This window comes from Musca vetustissima, unplaced genomic scaffold (genome assembly GCF_032173495.1).
Source record: "Musca vetustissima isolate MV318-11 ecotype Yass unplaced genomic scaffold, APGP_CSIRO_Mvet_v1 utg7762, whole genome shotgun sequence".
Classification (NCBI taxonomy): domain Eukaryota; kingdom Metazoa; phylum Arthropoda; class Insecta; order Diptera; family Muscidae; genus Musca; species Musca vetustissima.
Window position 1 is genome coordinate 854,629 of NW_026887718.1, and position 27,761 is coordinate 882,389.

Genomic DNA, 27,761 nt, shown 5'->3' on the forward strand with positions numbered 1-27,761 from the left:
TGGTATTTTCATGAATTCAGGGCATTCTGCAACAAAAGGGGATTGGTGGGTAAAACACAGGAAATTTTCAATGTTGGTTCATATTTTAGAATAGCCCCATATAAAGGTCTCATTTACATACAATCATAGCACAGCCGCCAATAGATGTAATTAGGCATTCCACTTTCCAGATAGGTAAAATATATGTTCACAGGAAATATTCTCTATAGGTTCATGTTTTGACATAGCAACAATATAAAAGTCACGTTGGTTCCCCAACGTTTTTTAAAAAATTTTTAATACCCATCCCATTGTGGAGGGTATAAAAGGTTCGGCCCGACCGAACTTAACAATATTTTTACATTTTTTGGAACCATGATTTTGGAAAAAATGCAAAGCTTTGTGGTGACTTCGATATGGGATGATCTATCAGTCTTAGTTGTGATCTACGCCTTGGGCGACGTGTATTGAATAAAAATAAAATAGTATGGCATCTTCAAAATTGGTGAGTGATGTTTTGAAAGTGCAAAAAAATGTAAAAAAGAACATAAATATTGTAACATTCAATTGCCATGGATTAAATGCTGTTCCTGTCAACATCTTTAAAACCTATTTTGAAAAAAGTGATATAAGTTAATGAAATCGAAGAATCGGTTTATGTTGCAAATATAAATTGTATGTGATTTAAAAAAGGTGTCAATTTTTAAAATCGTTATTGTCCCCATAATTATTTTCCCACTAGATATTGATTTTGTTTTATCGAATAAAATAGAAATAAATACTGGATTAACATTTATTTCTTATTTCTTATTATTCGATTTCGAATATTATTTTTGAATGGCCTGAAAACAACCTCGATAATAATGGTGTTTTTGAGTGTATATAATAATGAAAGGAGTCTAAACTTGTTGAAATAGGTTCAGATTTAAAGATATACAAATGTTAAATAATTTTCGAATTTGGGCAAATTATTACAAAATGTTGTTCGTTTACCCAAAAGTTTTTCAATATATGTGTAATTAGCAAATTCTTAGGAAAATGAAATAATTTTGAAAATAGCTGATATTTAATCAGCTGTTTTGAATTTTGTAAACAAACAAAAAATTGTTCTCAAGAAAATTGATTGTTTTGTGAATTTTATTTTGATTTTGTATCATTAAATACCAAAAAAAAAACAAGTATTTAAAAATAAGGTAATACAAAGTAATTGGCGAACGATTTTTTAGGTTCCAAATCCAAACAATTTGTTTGTTGTTTTAATCAGCTGTGTCGAAACAATCTTTTTACTGGATGTTGTTCGTTTACTTTTTGCAGTTTTCTCTCTTGAGAAGGAAAAATTCGTATTTACTCTCTGCAAATTCTTACTTGTCAAATAAACCACAAAATAAGGGGAGAGCCGGAAAACGATACCAAAACAATACACAGGCGGACGATGAATAATGGTTGTGGTGCCTTTTTCTTTAGAGTAATACATTTATTTTTGTCAAAAAAGTGTGTGAGAGAGAGCGAGAAGAAAAATGAACACAAATAGTGGTAAAGTAGAGCGAAGTAAGCACGTACTAATTGTGATATTGATGAAATGTTTACATTTTTGGCAAAAGGAGTGGCTTTCTCGTGATTATAAGTATTTTTACTAGGATTCAAAGCGAGGCATGTAGAAAAAATTAACAATGAATGAAATTATGAAAATAATGTTATACTTAGATATTTGTCGTGTAAAAATAAATATTTTGGTTAAGTTTATGTTAAGTAGAATATTTAAACATTTATATAAGTCTGCGAATATAGCATTACATTACTTCCATAGAGAATATCGTATAATTTTATCCTTAATTTGTACGATGTTGCTGTTACATTTTCAGTTATTGGTATGTGCCATTTTGGCTTATTTCTCAACATTCACTTCTGCCGGTCTATTGGATGTCATCTTACCCACCATTATGCAGGAACATTATAGCTTTGTGCCCAGCAAGGAAGGTTATCGTTTCAAGTAAGTAATTTTTCCACAGTATTTCCCATATAGTGTGTAATAAATGTGTTGTCCTTCTCCATCTCTTTCAATCCCTCGCATAGCTTGGACGAACCCGATGGCAGCAAACGTGAAGAAGTCGGTATGATTATGAATCCCGGTACACCGGAAGAGGAGTTAGTCGTTATGGGTACCTACTCGGTTTACGATGAAAAGACCGATTCCGAAACTGTTACCATGTACACAGCCGACAAGGATGGTTACAAGGCTCGCTATATGTTGAAGAACCGTAAATTAAACCCCAGTACTTTGAAATCGGCGACAGGTTAAATTATTTGAAATTGCGTGTTGCACACATTTTCAAGTGGTCATTTTTTAGTTAATTTTATTTTTTATTTTCGATTTTTATTTATTTTCTTTGATTTTCTTAATAAAAGTGTATAGATAAGTTCGTTAGATAAATGTGTTTACATTCATTCATGAGTGTCTTTCTTATTGCCTAGATGTTTCTATATTCGAACCGGTTTCATATTATTATTTTTTTAATATTCAAAACTGAGCTTCTTTATCGAAGAATATGGTCATCGAATTTGGCAAAACGAGATGTAAGTGTTTTTCTGCTGTTTTCGGCAAGGTCAATGTCACATAAATTTGCGTGTTGGTTTTGGTCGCGTCTGGTGTATTTTTTAATCCTCTGTTAGACGTGGTGTTAATGTGTTACTCCCTCGATATTTGTACAGCATACATATGTAGATATGTATATTTCCATGTGGCAGTTACAAATTTAAAAGAGCTCAGAGGTATACAATTATCAAATCTATATAAACATTTAAATAACATTCACGGCCCATTCTGCAGTTTTATGATCTAAATTTGTGGATCTTGTCTGAGCAATTGTTCCGTTTGTAACTCATCGAAATATTCATTTCCGAAAAACAAAAACAATTTTATCGTAAACACATATAATCAGTTTGTTTACATTTTTGTTAAACGCGCGCGTGGGTTACGTTTATTTTCTATTTTAATAAAATAAATAAAACATTAAAAAACACATTTATTTTAGAAATATATTAGAAATTCGTACTTTGGAAGCTTTTAGATAGTATGTATATGGGCAATATTGCCAATTTTTTAACATAGCTGAAGCGGAGGTTCACCCCTTTATAACTCGGGAACTACTTAAGTATATGAAAAAAAGTGAATAGTTTTGGGTTAACTGATCTGTCGTTGCAAACTGTTCATGATATTGACCTCCAAACTTTATTTTGGTGGAAGCTGAGTCTACTTTATTGTAAAAAAACGTGTAAAAACAGGTTGAGGCGAACCAGTTTTTTTATGTTCTCTATCGATTTGTGACTAAGCCACTCATTGCACGGTCTTCGTGTCAAAAGAAAACTAGAAGCCAACAAAATGGGGACTACGCCCCTTATGTATCATTTTTCAAAATTTTAACTGCATCTACCTTTAAATGATGCTGACATTTTGAAGCTCGATTTTGAGTGTTTTTTTAATTTTACTTCTAGCTTTAATACGCAAACAGGAATTTATAAAAATCGATCATAAGATTATTGTAGTCGCGATTCTGCGTAATTTGATATGTATTTTGTGTATGTAGTATGCACAGCTTCAGAGTAATACTCATCCGAAGGTGCGAATTTTGTGCGATCAAATTTCTAAAAAACCTATTTTTCGGGCCAAATTTTTAGATCTGTCAACTGAATGATATGGGTACCCGCGATCAATAAGGTTTTTTACGTTTCGGATGATATAAAATCTTCTTCGTGAAAATCCATCTACTAGAACGGCGAGAACTGGCCTTCCAAAAACACGAAATTTGGCAAAAAATGTTTTGGAAAATATCGCGGATTTATTTGCGTTTTCTGTGTATCATTTCCGCATCAATAAATGACCTCATACGGATTTTGATCTTTTTCGAGAAGAGAACTTTAAAAACTTCAGCCGAAAGAGAGATGTACCCAATTTATCTCAAAAATAGATTGTGATGGCACATCCATGGTTCTTAATGGACCACATTGAAATGGTATATATCGATGTATTTTTTTAGGGTGCACACCGAAATCGGATGCGCGTTAATGGCATATGGAGTTTTCGGAAATTATTCGCGTTTTACTATTTTTTGGGTACTTCAATGTAACGTGCGGCACATTTTAGCCTTCAAATGAAATTTCGCAAAATATATATGAATTGGAAGATAAACTTCAGTACTTCCTGAAAACCGCATGCGCATCAAATGAATTTGAGAATTACGCGAATTAGACTCAATTTATCTCAAAAATAGTATGAGCTGGCACATCCATGGTTCTTAATGGACCACATTGAAATCGGTATAGATCGATGTATTTTTTTAGGGTGCACACCGAAATCGAATGCGCGTTAATGGCATATGGAGTTTTCGGAAATTATTCGCGTTTTACGATTTTTTGAGTACTTCAATGCAACGTGTGGCACATCTTAGTCGTCAAATGAAATTTCGCAAAATATATATGAATTGGAAGATAAACTTCAGTACTTCCTGGAAACCGCATGCGCATCAACTGATTTTGAGAATTACGCGATGTAGACGCAATTTAAAATGTATATTTCATAATATTATTTTATTTTAAGATTTATTCCTATTTATAGAATTCTAAGATTTATCGGAAGGGTCTTGATATAATCCGCAAGGCGTATACTTATAAACAAAAAGTGATTATTATTATATATGTCAATTTTTCGGCGAAATTCGGGTAAAATAGCAGAATAACCCCAACATTTTTTTCTGAAATTTCTTGTATAAAATTAAAAAAATAAATATGATGACATTATTTTTTCGAACGAAAAACAAATATTTTTCCTCAATATCTTGTTTTGTTGTCGCTGTGATTTCGAAACCGCTACACGGACTTGTGTGATTTTGATATCATTTGATTCACCATCGTGTTTAGATTGTGTAGATATTTTTAAATTAATTTTTAGGTATGTGTATGTCATTAAAATAATGAAAATATTGATGTATTCTGCTATATTTTTTTATTTTTCTCATATTTCGCGAATATGTGCAACTTTATCGTGATTATTATAATATATTCATATTCTTATTTTACGGAGGAAGATATATATCAACGTTTTTGGTCAATATAATAAACGGCGTAATTTTAAGATTTTTTTCTTATGCCCAAAATTAAAACCTCGATAACTTTTGCGCGCATCAACCAAAAATTTGATCGCGAACGGTTTCGGAGTCAGAACATTTTTCTCTATATGTGTACCAAAAATCATAGATGTGCCACAAAAACAAAAAAGCTGATTTTTTGAAAATGGAATATTAAAAAATTGGCAATATTGCCCATATATGTGATTTTAGTAAAAAACTAGTAAAAAATTCGTTATGTTTGGCCGGTCTAAACTTTTCATAACTTATACCATGAGGTATACATATAAAACACCTGTAATCCTTCTGGACTTTAAAGATATGACAGATTGTGCCACGAAAGTGTTTTAGTATGTCAAACACAAATGAAAGCACAGTCGTTTTAAAAACGGGTGCATAATCCCAAAAATACAGAATAATGGAGGGTAGCGTTATATGGGACTATCCAAATAAATGTGTCAATATTATTAATTTAGTAAGATTTTTTAACAAATGATAGTTCAAAATACTAATTTCGTTGAAAAACGTGACATAAATCCCCAAAAAACCGAATATTTGGGGGTGCCGTTATATGTACGCTATGGTAAAATGTTGACCAATATTGATTAGTTATATTAGGAAGATGGATCACCCAATGAACATATAAATTATAGCAAATTTTATTGAAAAACGTGTCCAAAGTCTCCAAAATGCTTAATAATGGGGAGTACAGTTTTATATGGGGGCTATCTTTAAAAGTGGACCCATATCGAATACTTCTGCTAGGGAGATTTGCTACCCAATGGGGGTCAATGTACGAAAATACAGTCAATTCAGTTTAAAAAAGTGTCAAAAAGTCCCAGAATACCGATTATTTGGTGATGCCGTTATATGGGGCCTTTTCAAAAACGTGGACCGCTTTTTGTAATACCAAACATACTATGAGTAATAGCAACGTATGTATGTGCATTCAACAGACAGACGGAAGGGTAAATCGATATAGAATTTTATTCTGATCAGGAATGTCAAGAATATTTCGAGGTGCTGCAAACGAAATGACAAATTCAATATACGCTCCACCTTATGGTATAAAAAGATCGAATATTCAAATACCTGCAACCAATAAGGAGAATAATGTTTAGAAAGATATATACTTTAACATTGTATTTAAATTAACAAATATTTAATTATTTATTTCATGTTATTTCTAATGTTCGGATTTTTATTTAAAGTATCATTAATTTAAGGGGACCCCCCCCCCATACTCGGTTTCAAAAAATTTAATTTTGTATTTCGATTTAATTCGAACCTACACTAATTCAAGAATGTTCCTATAAATTTTCAAGTGAAAATCTCAACAATTTTTGAAGATATAGTCGATTTATTGTGTTAGCATCAAGTGACATCAAGAGGGCTTCTCTAACTTTAGACGCGTTTTTCTCCAAACAGTGTTTTTGCGAATAACCTAATCGATTTCAAATTTTGGGACTTTTCTCTGTGAGTGTATAGCTATCGTATGAACTAGGATAAAGCCAATCGGTGAAGATCTTATTTATTTTTTTAACTAAGTTTGTGGTCAAAAATAGGCGATTTTCCAAAAAAAAAAAATTTCAAAGTTCCGCCATTTTGTTAATTGTTGTGCGAAGTCAATAATCCTAGTTCATACGAGAGCCAGACATGTACTCTTTCTAACAACGTTGAAATTTTCGGATTCCGATGTTCCAGTGAGGAGTTATCATGCCCGCCATCAAAAAAAGGACTTTTCTTTGATCACTAAAAACAAGAACACAAATTTTTTGTAAATTATTTTTCTTCTTTTTTAAATCTTCAAATATATATGTGCAAAGTTACAAATCTTAACAAGCATTGCTATTCATTTACCAGCCCATTTAAAATCTTAAAAATAACAAATCGAGAAGGGGGGGGTTTCCCTTAAATTAAATGAAAATGTTCATAAATTAAATAAAACAGTAACAGAAATTCATTTTCTTAAAATACATTTTTGTATTAACCCTCACCTTTTTTATTCACCCTTTGCCAGCCAGACAGTGAAAAAAACGTAACCCTTAAAAACAACCGTTATATTCAAAAAATCGACTCAAAATTGATTTGGCCCAATGACGAACCCTATTGAAATTGGGAAAAATGTAAATGGTGTACCAAAGTCTCTATATATCTTTCGATTTGCACGAAATTTAGCACAGCATACTGAATTAGGTCTAGAACGATATGTGTTAAATTTCGTGAACATCGGTCCATATATATTTTCGTCCGATTTAATGTAAATGGTGTACCAAAATCCCTATATATCTTTCGATTTGCACGAAATTTGGCACAGCGTACTCAGTTAGGTCTAGAATGATGTATGTTAAGTTTTTTGAAAATCGGTCCAGATTTAGATATAGCTCCCATATATATTTTCGTCTGATTAATGTAAATGGTGTACCAAAGTCCTTATATATCTTTCGATTTGCACGAAATTTGGCATAGCGTAATGTATTAGGTCTAGAATGATGAGTGTTAAGTTTCCTGAAAATCGATTCAGATTTAGATAAAGCTCCCATATATATATTTCCTCCGATTTAATGTAAATGGTCCACCAAAGTCAATATATATCTTTCGATTGCACGAAATTTGGCATAGCGGAATGAATTAGGTCTAGAATGATGTGTGTTAAGTTTCGTGAAAATCGGTTCAGATGTTGATATAGCTTCTACGTATATATGAACATAACGTGTGACAAGTTTAGTTGAAATCGGTTTAGATTTAGATATAGTTCCTATATATAGTTACGTCATTCCTAACGTCTGTTAGGAATATATCCAAAGTGGTGAAGGGTAGCATATAGTTGGCCACGTCGTCTTTAACTTTCCGCATTATAGATTTGCCTAGCCCCTATGTGGGAGGTACCAAAAGGAGTAGACCGATATTCCCCATGTTGGAACTTGAACTAATTTTGGAAGAGATAATAAGATGGGCAAAGTTTGGATAAAATCAAAATTTTTTGAAACAAATTTGGTCCAAAGAAACATGGGGTCTAGGACCAATATTTAGAACCATAATCGGTTTGTAGAAATGTCGGCATAGGAACACTTTTTGGTATGTTCCTTACATTTTTATTTCAAGTACCTGTCAGTATATTTATGGTGGAGGGTATCCAAAGTTCGGCCACGCCGAACTTAACGCTTATTCACTTGTTTTTACTAATATGTTATTATTAACAACATAAATTAAATGTATGAATGACTCTGTAATATCATTATTTTGTTGATTGATCTAAGAGGGGCATTTAGTAACCCTATCTTGCACGATCAAATCAGCTGTTTGTGTCAAGCGAGAATTTAATTCTGAAAAAAATACAACACAAACCTTAGTATTTATTTAAAATTGGTTTTTAATGGCGTTTCATATTGTTTTGTTTTTATTATTGTATTTTTATTGTAGTTTTATTGCATTTTTTTATTAATTCATTTGATTTTAAATCGAAATGGAAATAAAATGTCGATTTTTGGTACAAAAGGCTTTACAAACAGTAAAGAAAAAAGTTTGAAACCATATGATTGTCACTTACAACTTTTTAAATTCACCTTGTTAAATAGTAATTATTACAAGTAAGAAACTCATATTTTGTTTACACTTATTAGGAATTCATTTAAATTTAAAAATAAATCGTGTAAAACATTGGTCCATAATTGACTGAAACTGGATGTATTTTCCACATATAGTAGGCCTCGTAGTGGAACAATTAAGCTGCATGGAATCTATTATGGATAAATTGGGCCTGAAGACATTTTAATTGCCTACAAATCCCCGCACAAAATATTCAAATCAAACATCTTATTAAAATGTTAGTTACTCAATTCCTTTATATCCCATTATTATATATTTGCTTAATTTCTCATTAAATTTATACATATGTACAAATTTATCTCACGCCAAAATCTATGTATCAACCAAAACAACAAAATAACCAAAAAACTAAAAATTGTTTCGTAGAAAATAATTAGCATCGCATGAAGGGAGCTACTTTTGTCAAAATAGCAAAACTTTTAAATATTGTTTGTAGATGACGTAAACGTTTGTCACTGTAACGTAGTGTATCATCAAAACAACATAGTTGCATGAAATCCTTATCGTGGGCGGTAATCAAATAAATTTGAATATTAATTTTTTGAGATTTTTCACTCTTAAATAAATAACAACAAACAAAATAGAATCGTCATTATAATCGTGATTAATGATTAAAAAACACTAGCACAAAGTATAATAAATGCCACATATTTATGTTATTAGTCTGCTTAAGGTAATTTCTGGGATTTTTAAATTCATTAGCATCGGTGTTCTCTCAAAATTCATTCGGTGATGATGGATGGCAACGATTCTATCTACCGAACTGTGTAAGTGTTGATATTCTTGGACGGCATGCGATATACGAATAATTTGAATGCCATCATTTCGATGCCTCCTAAAATTGACCATGTTTTTTTTTTCATAGTCTTAGACCGGTTTTGGCCTTTCAACTTGTCTTTCGCTTGCTGTTTGAGTGAGTGTTTGCTTAGTTAATATTATTAACTAACAGATTATAATAGACAATAATAATGAAGAAATAGAAAAAAACCACAAAACTTGTATTGGCTGCAAATCATAAGAATCTTGCAAAGTTTATTTGACATCACGATTTCTGAAATAAAAACATCACAAAGCTTGGTGGTGACTTCGATATGGGTTGATCTATCAGTCTTAGTTGTGATCTACACCCTGAGCGACGTGTATTAGTCAAAAAAAGTGAAAATATGGCATCATCAAAATTGGTGAGTGATGTTCGAAAGTGAAACGAAACATAACAAGATTAGTTGTGACATTCAAAGATTATGGATTAAAATAGTTTCCTGTCAAGAGCTATCGAGGCTTATTTTCGAAGTGTTATATCCGCTAAATTTTCATTTAAAAGAAGTAAACGATTTTGAATTAATTGACATTAAAGTGCGTTAAATGGTGTTTTTGAAATTAAAAATTAATGTTCGAAATTTTAATAGTCATTATTGCTGCCATTGATCGAAATAAAATCAAATAAAATTCTAAATTGAATTTGAATAATCCGTATCAGAATGAGCTAGAAATAAATACTTGGACTACAAGAATTTATAAATGTCAATGTGATAACACCATATATACTCTATTAAGATTTTATTTTCCTCGTTTTCAAATGTTCGAATTTATTAAACATTCTAAGCTTATCGAACTTATTTCCAATCGTCTACTTCTTGATGTTGACGTTTAAAATATTTCAAAAGTAATAAACAAAAAAAACAAAAACAAGTGTTTGAAAAATAGTATAAATTAATGATAATTATCTGCCGATATCTGGTTTGAATAACTCCAGTCACCTTTTTATAAAAAAGGAACTTTAAAGATCATTTGGTTTAATTGAATTAATTAATGTTCAATACGATGATATTTAAAACTTGTTTATATTAAAAACATATTCAATACGAGAATTCTCGTGGAAATATTCTTCTGTATCGAAGGGAACGTGAATCCCATAGTCCGGACTATGGAGAGATTAGTAAATGGTGGAATGACCGGCTACAGACATTGCCGGCAAAGACTACTATAACTATATATATATATTGCAGGAGGACTCAAAAATTTCAAAAACTAAACATCTGACACTCTGCTACATACGAAAAAGTATATAGTATAGTATTATGCAAATTTGCCTTTATTATACATTTTTATTTTTCACCATGGTACAATTATAAAAGGTAACAGCAAGTCCCAGCTGATTTGATTCCAACGTAATACTAGTGTCAATATGAATTTGACAAATTATGTTTTTAAAAATCACCCAACAGGAAAATTGGGAACGCATACAATTCGAAATTGTTCTTTATTAAATGTCCTCCCGTATTCATTTTACTCAATCTGCCAGTTGAGAAAGTTTGAGGAAGCAAATCGTTCTTCATTGAATAACTCGCAATTCACTGCATTTTCATATGTGTTACACAAATCAGTGGCAATAGCTCAATTATAGGAAAGTTGTGGAAGCGATAGAAATATAAATTTGAAAGATTTTCATTCATGTTTTTCAAATTATATTTTGAGGATTCGAAAATATTTTATTTTCAAAATAAATATAATTTATTTGTTTGTTTACATTTTGCTGTCAAATGACGTTGACACTAGTATAACTTACAAAAACAAATTTCCATGTGGTTGTTGTATCGTTTGTTGTACAACAACACTTGCTGTTACCTTCTATTATTATACCATGATTTTTTACAAACGTAAAAAATAGACAGGAAACTATTGATTTTCGATAGCATTGCCATATTGAAATGGATAAATTCAGATTATGGTTGTTAAGGGGACCCCCCCCATTCTCGGGGTCAAAATTTGTGTTGATATAATTCGAATCTACACTGATTAAAGAATGTCTCTACAAAATTTCAAGTGAAAATCTCAAGAACTCTTGAAGATATAGCCGATTTATTGTGTCAGCATCAAGTGACGGCTGAAGGGCTTCTCAAACTTTAAACGCGTTTTTCTCTAAACATTTTTTTGCGAATGGCGGGCACGATAACTCAAAAACTAATAATCCAATCGGTTCCAAATTTTGCAACGTTTCTCTGGGAGTGTATAGCTCTTGTATGAACTAGGATAAAGTCAATCGGTGAAGATCTTCCTTATTTTTTAACTTGGGTTTTGGTAAAAAATCGGCGATTTTCCAAAAATATTTTTTCAAAAGTCCACCATTTTGTTAATTTTAGAGCGAAGTCAATAATCCTACTTCATACCAGAGCCAGACATGTACTCCTTCTAACACCGTTGGAATTTTCGGATTCCGATGTTCCAGTGAGTAGTTATCATGCCCGCCATCAAAAATAGGGACTTTTCTTTAATTACAAAAAACAACAACAAAACAATAACAAAATTTTTTTTGTAAATTATTTTTCTTCTCTTTTAAATCTTCATACATATATGTGCAAAGTTACAAACCTTAACAAGTATTGGTATTGATTTACCAGCCCATTGAAAACCTTGAAAAATTAAAATCGAGAATGGGTGGGGTTCCCTTAATGCAAATTAGGGCTGTCGCCCTTAGCATAAAATGCCTACTTTAAAGTTTCGGCAAATATATTAACTTTAAGCGACATGGGTTCCACTGTAGTTCCACTGTAGACCCAGCTTACCAAACAAAAGAAATTGAGTTTGAATAGATTCTATTTTATCAGAATAATACGGCATTTACATTAGAACTTTTTACCGGGTTAACCTACTTTATGAGGATTTATTTGACATATATTAAAAGTAATTGACTGTTTAAACCCACTGAGTTAACCAAATCCGGTACAATGTAAACTACTTCAATACTTCTATAAAATACAACAACATTCTAGTACTGGTCAAACTAAATAAATATGCGCTTTGACACAACCTACAAAAATGCCTTATCTAATATCCAGATTTATTTTAAATCATGGTCGAGGAAGAATTTGGGTTTTTTTCTGCAATAGGAAAATAAACCTAAACACATATTTTCATTATTCTAATAGGATATACTCAAAATTAGGAGATATCGGATATGTTCTGGAACACACTGTGAGTTTTTTTACACCTCACACATACACTTCCCCTCAGAAGTTACCTTCTGTTCTGCTTCTCACTTAAGGGGCATTCATTAATTTGTGTAGATTCGAATTATATAAAAAAAAATTGTTGACCCTTAAATTGAAAATTTCGAACTTCTGCACAACAAAAACATGTTGCCATACAATATAAATGGTATACGATTTTAACATTGTTTCTGCAATTTTTTGTAATTTCGTTAATTCTAACGATAATTGAATTTTTATATTTTATTATTCACAACATAAAGTAATGTATGAAAAACTCTGTAATATCATTAATTTGTTGATTGATTCAAGGGGACGACTTGGCAACCTATATTGTTGGAGCTTGTTTCAAATCAGCTGTTTGTGTCATGCGAAAAATTCATTTGAAAAAAGCAACACAAACCTCAGAATATATTTAATACTTATTGTTAATGGTTTTTCATCTTAATTTTGTGATTTTATTCCGATTTTTTTTCGACAAAATCTTTCGAATTCGTGGGAATGCATGGCATATTTATTAAAGATAGTCTCATTTGCTAAATCGATGATGGCAACCCCAGTAAATCTGTACTTGATTTTGTCATTTTAAAATAAAATTTGTATTTGAAACCGTAACCATTTACGTGCGACGAATGGCATATTTGAAAATATTGAAATAAATTATATTTTATAATAATTTTATTTCAATATTTATATAAAGTCTTGTTCTATATAGTCCGTTTCTTATATTTGCTAACATCCTTTGGAGAATGTTAGCAAATATAAAGTCCGTTTCCTTATATTTGCTATCTTTCGTCTTTCCTTTTTGAACTTTTCAATGAGACACTCTCAAGGCAGAACAGTTAATGTTATTTATTAACTTCAGTAGTGTTTGCGGGTTATTTGGGATACCATGATGTCCACTATTTATTTAATATTAGCATAATCCACAACTTCGATTAGGGTCTATATTTGCTGTCAGGCTCACAGATGGATTTTATAAATACCAAGTTTATTATTTTGCCATCACCAGTACGTGCCCTCCACCATAATATGGAGGGTATATTAATTTTGTTTTTCCGTGTATAACTCATGGAAATAATCACTTCCGACCCTATAAAGTGCATATATTCTTGAGCAGCGATGACGTCCATTTAAGCATGCATGTCTTTCTGTTGTAATTACTCTAGCCTCTTAACGAAGTGAGATCGATCGTCAAAATCGCTGAAATTTGGTAAAATGGGTTCTTGTTGGCCAAAATCCATTATATTAGAGTCGTTTTTGTGAAAAGGGGAAATTTAAATACCTTAACTTAGCACTGTTAGGCCATATGTAGGGGAGAGGGGGGCACCTTTGAACGTGGGGCACCTTTGAACAGCGCTCATAAAATCTTGGTTTAATATTTTTCCGACCCGCAACCACATTTTTGTATATGGCAATCTTGTTCTCTATATGCGTAAACCACTTTGACTTAATTTTTCAGTTGTCGAAAAATTGTGCATGGGTGACCATGTTTTCTCAGTGTCATTGTAAACTTTTATTCATTTGGTTGTAAGGGCGCAGGAAGAATTCTGTGATTGTTTTCCTTCGCCAAGCAAATTTTTTACATTCCAACAATCATTTCAAACATAACTAATGTAATTTCTTTCATGTATATTTATTACAAAAAAAGTTATTTTAAATTTCCGTAAAATGCCATGGGTGGGGCACCTTTGAACATGCCCATTAACTCGGGTAAAAAAGGATTTTTTAACTTTTCGCTTCGATTTATCAAAATTTCAAATGGGCAAATAAGATTACGAAATTAACTGTATTTTTCACCATATTAATTTTTGTTTTTAAGTCATTTTATGTTTAATAACTTTTGATCTAAATTTTTTAAATTTTGAACATTTTTTATATATTTTTTAATGAATTAATGCATTTCTGATATGTATGAATAAAATACATACATATTTGAACATAAACACTGTAAAAAACCATGTCGTTCAAAAATGCCAATCCATTTTCAAAGCTGCCCCCCTGGGGGGCAGTTTTGAACACTTTGAGTTCGTCCATTAAAACAGTAATAAAATATATTTATCAAGCTTATAGTATGTCATATGTATATTCATTTTAAAGGTTACATATGTACCTATTAGTTAAAATTTATAAGAAACCAAAAATTATAAAATAAAAAATTTTGTAAGGCTTGAAAGCAAAAAGTGTTCAAAGGTGCCGCCCTCTCCCCTACTAATTTTAGAAAGTTGTGCAAAATATGTGTCAACCGAACTTACATGGGATCTATATCTAAATCTAAACCAATTTTATCCAAACTTACCAGACATTTTTGCAAACCCATTTCGATACGTTACAAATAATAATGTTGTGTCAATCGAACACACTTTAACTCGTTGGTGCACCATTTACTTAATATTGGTTGAAACTATATATAGGAGCTATATCTAAATCTGAAGCGATTTCAATAAAACATTAGGCCAAAAGTAAAAACTTTTTTGCCTATTTTATCAATATGTTAGGAATTGAGCACCAACAAGTGAAAAAATTGACTTTTTGTCGCTCAAATTGCTATTTCAGCCATTGTGTAATTTTACAATAATGTTTACTGGAAAATTAAACGAACATACACGACCCATTGAAGCAGCAATTAAGAAATGTAAATGATAATTGGTTAAACTGTCTTAAACCTGTCATATTTCCAAATATTCATTAATCATCCTACTACTAAATCTACTTATTATAAAATATAATAAATATTTATAAAATTATAAATTATATATTACTATTGCGTTTTCAGTTGTTGGTATGTGCCATTTTGGCCATTTTCTCAGCATCCGCTTCTGCCGGTCTGTTGGATTCCATCTTCCCCACAATTATGCAGGAACGTTATAGCTTTGCCCCCAGCAAGGAAGGCTATCGTTTCAAGTAAGTAATACTACAATTGTATGTCCCACAAATTCAATGACTAATAAATGCTTCGTCCTTCTCTCATCTCCCATCTCTCATCTTAGCTTGGAAGAACCCGATGGCAGCAAACGTGAAGAAATCGGTATGATTATGAATCCCGGTACACCCGAACAGGAGTTAGTCGTTATGGGTACCTACTCCGTTTACGATGAAAAGACTGATACCGAAACCATTACCATGTACACAGCCGACAAGGAGGGTTACAAGGCCCGCTATATGTTGAAGAACCGTAAATTGAGCCCCGGTTCTTTGAAATCTTTGTCTGGTTAAATTCATTTTAAATTGTGTCGTGTGTACAAATGATTATGTCATTATTTTTTTAGTTTTTCTTTGTTTTTTTTACTTTTGTTCTTCATTGCCTATGAGATTTTTTTAAATAAAAAATTAATAAATTATTTAGTTAGATACATGTGTTTTCATTCAATGATGTGTGTCTTTGTTAATTGCCTTGGTGTTTCTAAATTAAAACTGGTTTCATAAAAGTTTTTTTAGCTTTCAGAACTGAGCTTCTTTGCCGAAGAATATGGCCTCCTGAATTAGCATTAAAACAGCAGATGTTGAGAGGTAAGAAAAAAATCCAAAACGAGATGTAAGTGGTTTTCTGCAGTTTGCTTCTTTTTTTTCTATGATTAGAAAGACAGTCTTGTGATCTTCGACAAGGTCAATGTCATACTAATTTGCGTGTTAAAACATATTTATTTCTTTTTTTTAATCCTCTGCCAGACACGGCGTTGAGGTGTTGTATTTGTAATTATTCATCGATATTCGCACCAATAATTTAAAGCTATTTGCGTATTTTTGTCTTTATGCGACTGCTACATCACTTAAAAAGAGTCCAGCGGCAGCCAATTATCTAAATTGGCTTAATCCCCATTAACAATTTAAAGCTATTCATGTCTGCAATTCTGTGATCTGAATTTGTGGAACTTGTCTGACCAATGTATGGACAACAAAAATGAATGACATCATTGAGGTCATTTGTTAAAATGTAATCGATTATGTTAATATGTTTTCAATATTTTCCACATTAAAGAGACATTAAAAAAACGCCCTAAATTCTAAGAATACCAATTTACATCCAAGGATATGAATTTGAAGTCTTTATTAAAAAATAAATAAACAAAAAATATTTTTATTCGAACCAAAATATATGTAGGGGAGAGGGGGGCACCTTTGAACGTGGGGCAGCTTTGAACAGCGCTCATAAAATCTTGGTTTAATATTTTTCCGACCCGCAACCACATTGTTGTATATGGCAATCTTGTTCTCTATATGCGTAAACCACTTTGGCTTCCTTTTTCAGTTGTCGAAAAATTGTGCATGGGTGACCCTGTTTTCTCAGTGTCATTGTAAACTTTTATTCATTTGGTTGTAAGGGCGCAGGAAGAATTCTGTGATAGTTTTCTTTCGTCAAACAAATTTTTTGCATTCAAACAATCATTTCAAACATAACTAATGTCATTTCTTTCATATATATTTATTACAAAAAAAGTTATTTTAAATTTCCGTAAAATGCCATGGGTGGGGCACCTTTGAACATGCCCATTAAACTCGAGTAAATAAAGGAGTTTTTAACTTTTGGCTTCGATTTCTCAAAATTTCAAATGGGCTACTAAGATTACGAAATTAACTGTATTTTTCACCATATTAATTTCTGTTTTTAAGTCATTTTATGTTTTAAAAATTTTTGATCTAAATTTTTTAAATTTTGTACATTTTTTATATATTTTTTAATGAATTGATGCATTTCTGATATGTATATGTATTAATAAAATGCCCCCCCCTGGGGGGGGGCAGTTTTGAACACTTTGAGTTCGTCCATTAAAACAGATAAGAGCATTTTCTTGTTGAATGTTTATACACTAGAATAAGATAGGAGTTTTCTATTGCCACATGTGGTATGTTGGGGTGAGGTTACGGGGAGTAATCTTGCCACATGTGAGATAAAGATTTGTGTGTGTCCACTCCATGTGTTATGGCAGGTGCACTCTCTCTCTCTTTTACACATTAGTCTAAGATAGGTTAAGTCATATTGTAATACTTAGTTCATAAGGAGCACTTTTTATATTAATAAATTAGTGTGTAAATGCACAGCAAACAAATACAGACGTGCTCACTCCGCGGACAATATCCGCGTAAGATCCCTAGTTTTTCACTATCATTAAGTTTTTCTGAAAGATATTTTAAGTTTTTATCCTGTTCTGGTTTATAATGAATTGCGTTACTTACTATCTTAGCTGGCTTGTGACAGATCTTTCGTTCCATAAGCCGAGCTTAAAAAAGATTTGCAGGCGCGTCGATCTTTTGTGCAGTTTTTCAAGTTTGAAAGATCATATCCGCAATGTTTTCTTCCACTTGATCTTTCCATCTTATTCGTGGCCTTCCCCTTCTGCTTGCACCATCAGCTGGTTCGCTTTTATATGCCTTTTGGGCTGGGGCATCTTCATCCATTCTCACAACATGACCTAGCCAACGTAATCGATGCAGCTAAATACGTCTAACAATGTCGATGTCCGAGAATACATTGTACAGCTCATGGTTCATTAGACGGCGGAATTCACTGTCAACGCAGATCGGCCCATATATCTTACGGAGAAATTTTCTCTCAAATACTCCAAGAGCTGCCTCATCTGCTTGCGTAAGTACCCATGCTTCAGAACCATATAATAGCACGGGTAGTATCAGCGTCTTGTAGAGTGTGAGTTTGGTCTGGCGGGAAGTGGCCTTGTTTCTAAACTGCTTACTCAGGCCATATGTTGGCCAACACTATCCTTCTCCGACTGATGTCATTAGTTTCATAACTGATGTTATTAGTTTTATTTATGGCGATACGAAGGTATATAAAATCTTTGACTACCTCGAAGCTGTAGTTCTCAACTTCCACAGTTGGTCCGAGTCTACTGGACGTCTTGCGCGTTGATACGATCAGCTTGGTCTTCTCTCCGTTTACTGCCAGACCCACTTTAGCAGACTCCTTCTCAATTTGTTCAAAGGTGGCTGTTACCGCTCTCAATGTTCGACCCATTATGTCTATGTAATCAGCGTAGGCGAGTAACATGTGTTGTTTGGTGTACAGAGTCCCTTTTCTGTTCACCTTTGCCTCTAGTATGATCTTTTCCAGCAGGATGTTGTAAAGGTCACACGACAAACTGTCACCTTGTCTGAATCCTCGTTCGGTATTAAAGGGCTCCGATATGTCCTTTCCGACTTTAGCTGCTGATCTTGTGCCAGTTGACCATTGGCTTGTCGTTCACACAGCACGCTGGATAGCACTTTATATGCGATGGGAAGGAGACTTATTCCTTTATAGTTGGCACACATCGTCCTGTCTCCTTTTTTGTGCACGGGACACAATATGCTGAGGTTCCAATCATTGGGCATGCTTTCAACTAGCCAAATTGTACTTGAATAGTTCGGCTTGTAAACCATCGCCACCTGCTACTTTATTATTCTTCAGGCGATTGATTGCTATTCTGACCTCATCTTGGCTAGGTGGTATACACCGTCATCTATTACTGGTTCTGGGGTATTCTCTTCACCGCTACTATTTGATACCAAAAGTTTTTCAAAATGCTCCTTCCAGATCCTCAGCACGCTGTCAGTATCTGTCACCGGCATTCCTTCTTCATTTCTGCAGGAGGATGTGCCTGCACCAAATCCTTCGGTTTGGTGTTTTACTCGTTGGTAAAATTTTCGGATTTCATGCTGACTCCTGTACATCTCAATGTGCTCACGCTCACGTTTTTATTGTTTTTTTCTTCTTTTTTCTGAAAATACGTTTCTCCTCTCCTTTTCTCCCGATAATTCTCCATCACATTACGTGTTGCTACTGTCTGCAGAGTTGCCGCATACGTTGCGTTTTTCACGACAGTAGCATTACGACACTCCTGATCATACCATGGATTTCTTGATGGTGGTCTTGCTTTTGCTGCAGTTTGTAGGGAGTGGGCAATTATTTGCCATTGTGCTTCTATACTATTGTCGGGACAAGAAGTACTTTCGTCAAGCAGGTTGGTATGTTTTCGACGTCGAGTTTCCGTGTTACATTAGATCGCACCTTTGCTGCTACATTAAGACGGTTGCGAACCTTGGTTGCCACAAGGTATCGTATTGATGGAACGTCTAAAACACTGGACGAATGCCTTCCGTCTATCACAACATGGTCAATATCGAGATGCTTGAATCTGGTGCTGCTAACTACCATGTTTTGTGCTGCCGCGAAGTTAGTCAACCTCATATCGTTGTCGGATGTTTCCTGGAGGCTGAATTTTCCGACAGTGGCACCAAAAATATTTTCCCTTCCGATTTTTGCACCAAAAACTCCTAGCAGAATTTTAATGTCATGACCAGGGCAGCGGTCATATGCAGTTTCTAGGCGCTCGTAAAAAAATGTCTTTGGTCTGTTCATCTTTGTCTTCCGTCGGAGCATGGACGCAAATAAGACTGATGTAGAAGAACTTCGCTTTTAGACGGATTACATCAATTCGCGTTAGTATAATTAATTTAGTGGACTTTGTTTCACTTCACTAAAAATTGATATTAACACCTTCACTTAACTTTTATAAATGAGCAAAAAATGTCCCGTTTTACTTAGAAGAAAACAAGACAAGCATTTTTAATCGCCCATCTGTGCAAAATGTGATCAGGGAATACACAATTCTAATCGCTTTTCAAACATATGTATGCTCTTTTTTGATTAAGCCTTTTTCAATCTTCAGATGATCAAAATATGATAAACAACGGAAAATAATAGTCATATTTTGCACACTTTGATGATTTTTTTGCGATTGCTATACATTTTGTTTTTGTATTTAAATTAAACTCCTATTAATAATTTTCTAGTCCCTTTTTGGTCGTCCAAGTGTCAATCAGTTTTTAACCGCCAAAGGACTCTTTAAAGACTCCCTAGGGTGATTTTTTTAAACGATCTTTTAAATGCTAGCTGGGTTGAACAAAACAAGTTCAATATTTAAAAATATTTGTCGATAACCCAGCAGCTAACAAATTGTTCCGACTTTTAGGGTGAAGGTGGCTATGTCGTTGTTGATGTCTCAGGTAAACTATTGTTTGGAGGTAATTTCGGGCTCTAATTCTGGTCATTTGCATTGGCTCCAAAAGGTTGTTAACTCCAATGTTCGTTATGTATATGGTTTGGGTCGTAGTCATCATGTTTCCCAATTTGTTGTTAAATTGCTTGGCCTATTCTTTGATAAGTATGTTGAATATCGTATCCTTTTGTGTTATTATAGAATTATGAGAAATGTTGATTTACCACTGTGTAGTAGGTCTGTGATGTGTAGATCCTCTCGGAACCCTCAGTTGTTGTATCCGAGGTTTTCGTCTGTAATTTGTGAAAGATCATTTGTAGTTAGAGTCGTAAGATTGTGGAATCAGCTGTCTTTGAGCCTTCGTAAGTTTACCTTTTCCACTTTTGCGTATAGGAGGAAATTGTTTGTGCATTTGTCTCGTATTTGATGAAGTTGGCTTTGAAGAAATCGCTGATTACAGGTTGCATAGTGTTACTTTGCCAATTTTTAATTCTTGGTTGGGGAGCCATCTTTATTTAACTTCAATAGCATTTATTATTATAGATTGTTATATAAGTTATTGACCATGCTGGCTTTTTTTATATTACATTGGGTGAAATAAATGAAATGAAAATGAAATCGGAATAAAATTGTGTGAACGTGCCTACGAATTCAAAAAATGTTTTGTCGAAAAAAAAAAATCGGATGGAACATTCGAGTTTCTTTTTATCATATGATCATTATGCTCCGAATTACGGTGACAGTTGTTCCATCGTTTTTGAAGACGTAAGGTCTAATCACACCTTCGGAACAAAGAGCACACCAACAGTTAACTTTTCTGAATGTAACGACCTCTCTTCAATAACTTGTGGATTTTCAGTGGCCCGAATACGACAATTTTGTTTATTATCACACCCACCAAGTGAAGCACATTTTGTTCAAAAATTTTCCAAACTCTGTCTGTTGTTCAAGCAACCATTCTTTGGACTTTATATGGATGTAGGTGTAGATCTAAATGCAAAATATGCCCAATGTACTGTTAAACTGTCCTGATTCCTGATAATTAGAAATGTGCATCAATTAAGAAAATACATGGATAAACCTGAATGTATATCTGGGAGATCTTATTAAATTTCTCTAGACATAATTACTAAATATGTTCATATTTCATATTTAAATACTCTCAAAAATATATCCTCAATCAGATCGATAATTCGAGTCAATAATTGGGTGTAAAATTGTGACGCTTCTTTGGGTCAATTTTTGTTGTTGTCTTTTTTGCTATGCAAAGTTGGATGAAAACGCACAAACTAGAAAGACAAATGTCAATTTTGACCACATACGAAACGATTTAAATGTAAAAGGTCAGGTTCATTTTGTTGATGTCTATCGAAATTGATTATAACTCTCAATGGTTTACAATGCAATTAACCACAAAATGTTGTAATTTGTGCTGCAAAATGCAAATTCAATAACGCACACAAACAGATGTTCATGCATCATTGTTTGTGAATAACATAAACAAAACATTCAATGGCCAATGTGGGTTTACATTTGAATGCTACGATACACGCTCAAAAAAATGTCCGCATCGTCTTCTATAATCATTATCCAAAAGATCGAAGAAGATTTCTTCCACAAATTAAATAATAATTAATTAATCTAAAAATATAAACAGTGTCCACCTAAAAAATAAATGAATTACGAATTATTAATTTAACCTTTAAAACAACTGAGAATAATGGACCAACGGAGAATTTCAAATTTTCGGCTTGACATGTTTCTATGGGTGGCATCTAATATTTTAACAAAACAAAAATGTATATATTTTATACATTTGTTTATAATATGTTTAAATAAACGGTGAACTATGCACAATTGTCACGATATCATGCAATGGCACTTAGCGACATCTAGGTCACTTTCGTCTTCATTTTCATAGCTGACACATTACTTACCTCTGGTGGACAATATAGAACGTTATGGTGCGCGTCTAAACTTGGTCCAATTTAACAAAATTGTGTATGGAAACACTTTTCGACATTGGTTTTGGAATTTACTATGGTACATTTTATAGTATAATCGATGTTTGTCGTCAATTCTGTTGACGAGACGATTGCATACAAAAAACTACAATAATATTTTTACAATTTCATTTCAAAAATACTTATTGATTAATTGTTACATTAGAATTTATTTTATTGCATTTCTCAATATTCATAATATTCAACTTTAGCTGTGACTGTTTGCTCGATATTTGGTAACAATTATTACCAAATATTAAGTGCGTTCGTCATATGTTTCTAATTTTTTCATAAATTTGCCTTTGACAGTATTCAGCTTTCAAAATTTAAATGAAAATATCTTCCTTCGCATATTATTTGTTCAGTGGCAAAAAATTATAAATCATTTATATTTACAAATATTTGAAAGTTCCCTGCCTCTTAATCTAATAAATATAAGTTGTAACAACCATGGTTAAATCTTGAGAGCAACGCTTAGCTTTAGAAAACATATTTTGTTTAATTTATTTAAAATATGCCAATCGACATACATAAAATTTTATGAATTTTTTTCATTTTATTTGAAATTGATTTCTGAATTCCAAATGAAAAAGAGCTGCCATCATCAAATTCCCAAATGAGACAACCTTCTGTAATTATGTCATGCTTCCCCAGAACATTTACTCAACAAGAATTTTCAGACAGTAAAATACGAATTGTTCGTTCTCAAGAAAAAAAATTGCAAAAAGTAAACGAACAACATCCAGTAAAATGTTTGTCTCGACATAGCTGATTAAAACAACAAACAATTTGACGCAAACAAAATGCAGCATTTTTATTAGAAAAATGGATAACAAGCGATGTTGATGTTGTTTATAAATACTTTCTTTCATCCATTTTAATGTTTAATGATACAAAATCAAAATAAAATTCACAAAACAATCAATTTGCTTGAGAACATTTTTTTCTGTTTACAAAACATAACAAAACAGCTGATTAAATATCAGCTGATGGTAGAAGAAAATTCATAATGAGTACATTTTCCTTGTAAGAATTTGCAAAAAAAAACTCAGTAACACAACTGTCATATTTGCTCTCTCAATTCACTATCTTTTACTGGACTTTTCGGTAAACGAACAATATTTTGTAATAATTTGTACCAAATTGTACAAATTATTGAGTATACGAACGAACCTATTGCTGGATATTGTCTGTTTACTTCAAAGTCCAGTAAAAGAGAGCGAAAAGAGAAAGAGCTAGTTTGACAGTTCTACGCTGAAAACGTACTGAATGTTCTTCATTTGATCGCAAATGTCAATTACATAGCTTATACATCAAATATAATTAATTCACTGGATTCGTGAACATGATTAATACTCTTACAGAAATACTCGACGTGTGTACGATTCACACCTGCTGTTAAAGTGAATGCCATGATTTAAACGAAACATCATGAGTAGACCTCGGATTTTTGCATATTGGACTCAAATTTTGTATTTAGGCGTTTCATGCTCCAATTGACCGATATTTGGGGTCATGTTAAAAATATGCACGATATGCTAGGTCGATATGCGATAAATATATGCAAAAAAATACAAAATAAAGGCAAAAATATTCAAAATATGAAAAAAATATGCAAAAATATACAAATTTGCAAAAAATATGCACGGTATGCTAGGTCAATATGGTATGCTAGGTCGATATGCGATAAATATGCACAATATATGCAAAAAAATATGCAGAATATGCAAAATATAGGCAAAAATATACAGAATATGCAAAAAATATGCAGAATATGCAAAAATATTTAAAAATATTTTTGCATATACTGCATATTTATCCATATTTTGGATATTCTGCATATTTTTTGTATATTCTGTATATTTGTGCATATTTTTCCATATTTTGCATATTTTTGCATTTTTTGCATATTTTGCAGATTTTGTATATTTTTGCATATTTTTTCATATTTTGCATATTTTTGCCTTTATTTTTATTTATTTATTTTTTTTTTTTTTTTTTGCATATATTTATCGCATATCGACCTAGCATACCGTGCATATTTTTTGCATATTTTTGCATATTTTGCATATCTCGTGCATATGCATTATATGCAAATATGCAAAAAAATATGAACCCTTCCAATAATTCTAAATCCTTTGAAACGAATTTGTATCCAATCAGAATTTCGATATCTTCATTATTAAAAAATATGCAAATATGCAAAATCCGAGGTCTAATCATGAGTAAATGACCGTATGGCAACCCGCAGAACCGAACAAAATGAAACAATTTTTGTTCTTTTTTCTTCGCCCTCATTCTAAACAAGACGAGTTCCACTGCGTTATGCTTCGCACTCATTCGTAAACTTGATAAGTGTCTTCCTTTTTCGTTTCGATTAGGTCTTTATCGGCTATTCTCTCATATCTCCCCTGTTTGCAGCGATCAAACGTTTTTAGATTAGGTCGGTCTTATTTTGCATCTGACTAATTTGCAAAAGCAAAACAAAAACTGACTGGAAACGGGCAGATAAGAAGTAATAATTTATCCGATATTTTGTTAAAAACAATAGTGAATTTGTTCTAATCGACAAAGGACTGTGGCCACCAGTAAAAACAATTCCACACTCCATTTATTTGTTAAATAGTAAAAAAAGGCAAGTTTTAAAAACGGTTTGAGACTATAGTGATGGACAGTCAGGTGAGTTTGGAGTAGCATTGCCTTGCAGTTCTTACGTAGTTAGTGTTAGTAGACTCTTGATTTTCATAATGAGTTTGTTGGTATGTTTGGCAGTGACAATGTTAAGCGCTCAGCAGAATCAAGGGCATTAAACAATGAGTAACGAAAAAATTCGGAAATTCAGTATATCATGTGTGTGTGAAACCAATCCACAGCGGTATAGACTTCTCTTCTAGTGGGATGATAATAAAACAAAGCAGAGACAATGTTTGAGTTTGTTTGTTGCAGTGCCTATACATATAAATTATGTCATGTTTTGTAATTTGGAGCAGACAACATGATGAAGGGGTCAATACGAACAATGATTCCACACAAGTGTCCAAGTCGTGATGGTTCGATTATCTTTTTATTTTGAAATATAACACAAACATAGCCAATATGTATAATCGAATTTAAACGCCATAGATAAAGCAAAATAATGATTTCCAAATATCAAATGCAGCATGACTACCTGCGAAATTTAACAAAAGCAAAAAACTATGTTCATCCTTAAGTATTTAATATTCAATTTATTTCATAACTTCAATCCGTTTCAATAGAGCTTATTCATTTTAAGAGGGTGATCTACGTTTTGCCTCCATAAAGAATGTCATATGTTTCTTTTGGAAGTCCCGCTGTTTACACAGAATTAACAGTGGAGGACAGTTGGCCATGTTAGACATGTCATTTCGGTTAGTAGACCCACTCTTATGGTAACTAACTGAAATTTGTTGTTGTAACAGATTGACCGCAATGAAACTGAAACATTTTTGTTGATAATGGTCCTCTAACTTCCTAGGTCATGTATAATTAATTATGCCATGTCCTCGGTGTAAATTATGCAGAGCAGCTTTATAGATTAATGAGAGATCCACTCAATTTAAGATAGGTAGATGATATTTAGGGATTTTACGTTTCGTAGAGAGTACCAATACCAATTTTTCTTCGTAGGGTTGACAAAATTACGAAAATTGGTTAAAATGTGTAACTCATTAAAAAACCACAGCAGCGCAAAGACTAAAGTCTTTATTTTCACATGGTCGAACTTCACCAGAATCTCATTTATGACCCCGAGCTACAGTAGGGGAGAAAGCACCCCTCACTGCGGCGTACCTCTGTTAACAGTTTTCCTTAGATTTGGGAATATGCAGTCACTAATGTGGCTCCCGCACTCTGACACCGTCCGGTCCATTGTGATTTTCCATGAAAGGTATGGAGAGATCTGTAGGGGAGAAAGGGGGATAGAAAGGAAGTATGAGGAGGTAAATAGGAAATAGTTTCGATGGCTATAGATATTTGGACATATTACGTGCTAAGGTTGCACTTTCCTAACCACTTTAGGTTTCTAATGATGCTGTAGATTAAAGCAGGGTTCATAGTTGAAAAGAACCTTAGACACGGTGGAAAGTGAACACCCTCTTTTTTTATAGATTTCCAAAATGTATAAAATATAAGTCACTTGTTGTTGAACCTTCCTTATTTTACCTTCTTATTGTATCATGAGTTAGACTAAACTTTTTTCATACATCAATGGTTCTTTAGGATGCAATTATTATATCGTTCTTATATACGAACTTGGTGTTTCCCACATGTACATGTAATAACTTTAAGTGATTTATATTAATAAAATAATTTAAAACTTTGATTAGAGTTAAATTCTCGTAGTTTCTAAAAGTGACACCCCAAAACCAACCATTTACTCGACCTACAAATTATAATTTCCCTTTAATACCACATTTGATAAAAACAGTGGACTCCCTTATCTTTTTAAAAGTGATCCGTATCGAAAGAGAACAAAATTATTTGATAAAAAATCGATAGCCACAATGAAAACATGTGTGAGAACAAACAGAACAAAATGTGTAAAAATGACGTCAGTTATTTATAGAACAATTAAAAACCATAAAAGTTGTGTACAAACTGTAAAACTAATAAACTCTAGCTATATTGACTACTCTGTGGAACGATTAAAAGACCCCTTAATACTTTAATCAAGTTTGATTTTGTATTCTTATTATTCCGCTGCAGGCTCCCGCCGATGGACACTTATTAGACATTGTCGATAATAAGTGGCGCGAAGAAGAGTTACCGTTTGATCAGATACTAGTACCGGCCGACAAATTGCCCGACCCCGAAGCAGATGGTGGTGATTCACACTTAACTCTAAGTGAACAGGTAAACAAAATATTGGAAATTGTCTAAAGAATTTATTTCTATTTGCATTTTGTAATTTAGGAACAAAAATGGACTGATTTAGCCCTTGGCTCCCTTGCACCCGAATCTTCTCTCAACGATCAACTGAATCTAACAACATTCTAAGAAACTTCCAACCAAAGCTTCTTAGATCTACATGCAATCTGTTTATTCGATTAA

At 32.8% G+C, this 27,761-nt stretch overlaps 2 protein-coding genes across 2 annotated transcripts; both read left to right on the forward strand.

The window, feature by feature from the left end:
* Positions 1 to 381: 381 nt before the first annotated feature.
* LOC133335411 (endocuticle structural glycoprotein SgAbd-9) lies at positions 382 to 15,910 on the forward strand. Its single transcript, XM_061543682.1, has 3 exons — positions 382 to 484; positions 15,471 to 15,598; positions 15,685 to 15,910. The coding sequence occupies exons 1-3, from the start codon at positions 467 to 469 to the stop codon at positions 15,908 to 15,910; spliced, it is 372 nt and encodes a 123-aa protein (XP_061399666.1). The 5' UTR covers positions 382 to 466.
* Positions 6,705 to 27,733, forward strand: LOC133335412 (anaphase-promoting complex subunit 13). Its single transcript, XM_061543683.1, has 4 exons — positions 6,705 to 6,717; positions 25,322 to 25,370; positions 27,417 to 27,563; positions 27,624 to 27,733. The coding sequence occupies exons 2-4, from the start codon at positions 25,359 to 25,361 to the stop codon at positions 27,705 to 27,707; spliced, it is 243 nt and encodes an 80-aa protein (XP_061399667.1). The 5' UTR covers positions 6,705 to 6,717; positions 25,322 to 25,358; the 3' UTR covers positions 27,708 to 27,733.
* Positions 27,734 to 27,761: the final 28 nt, after the last annotated feature.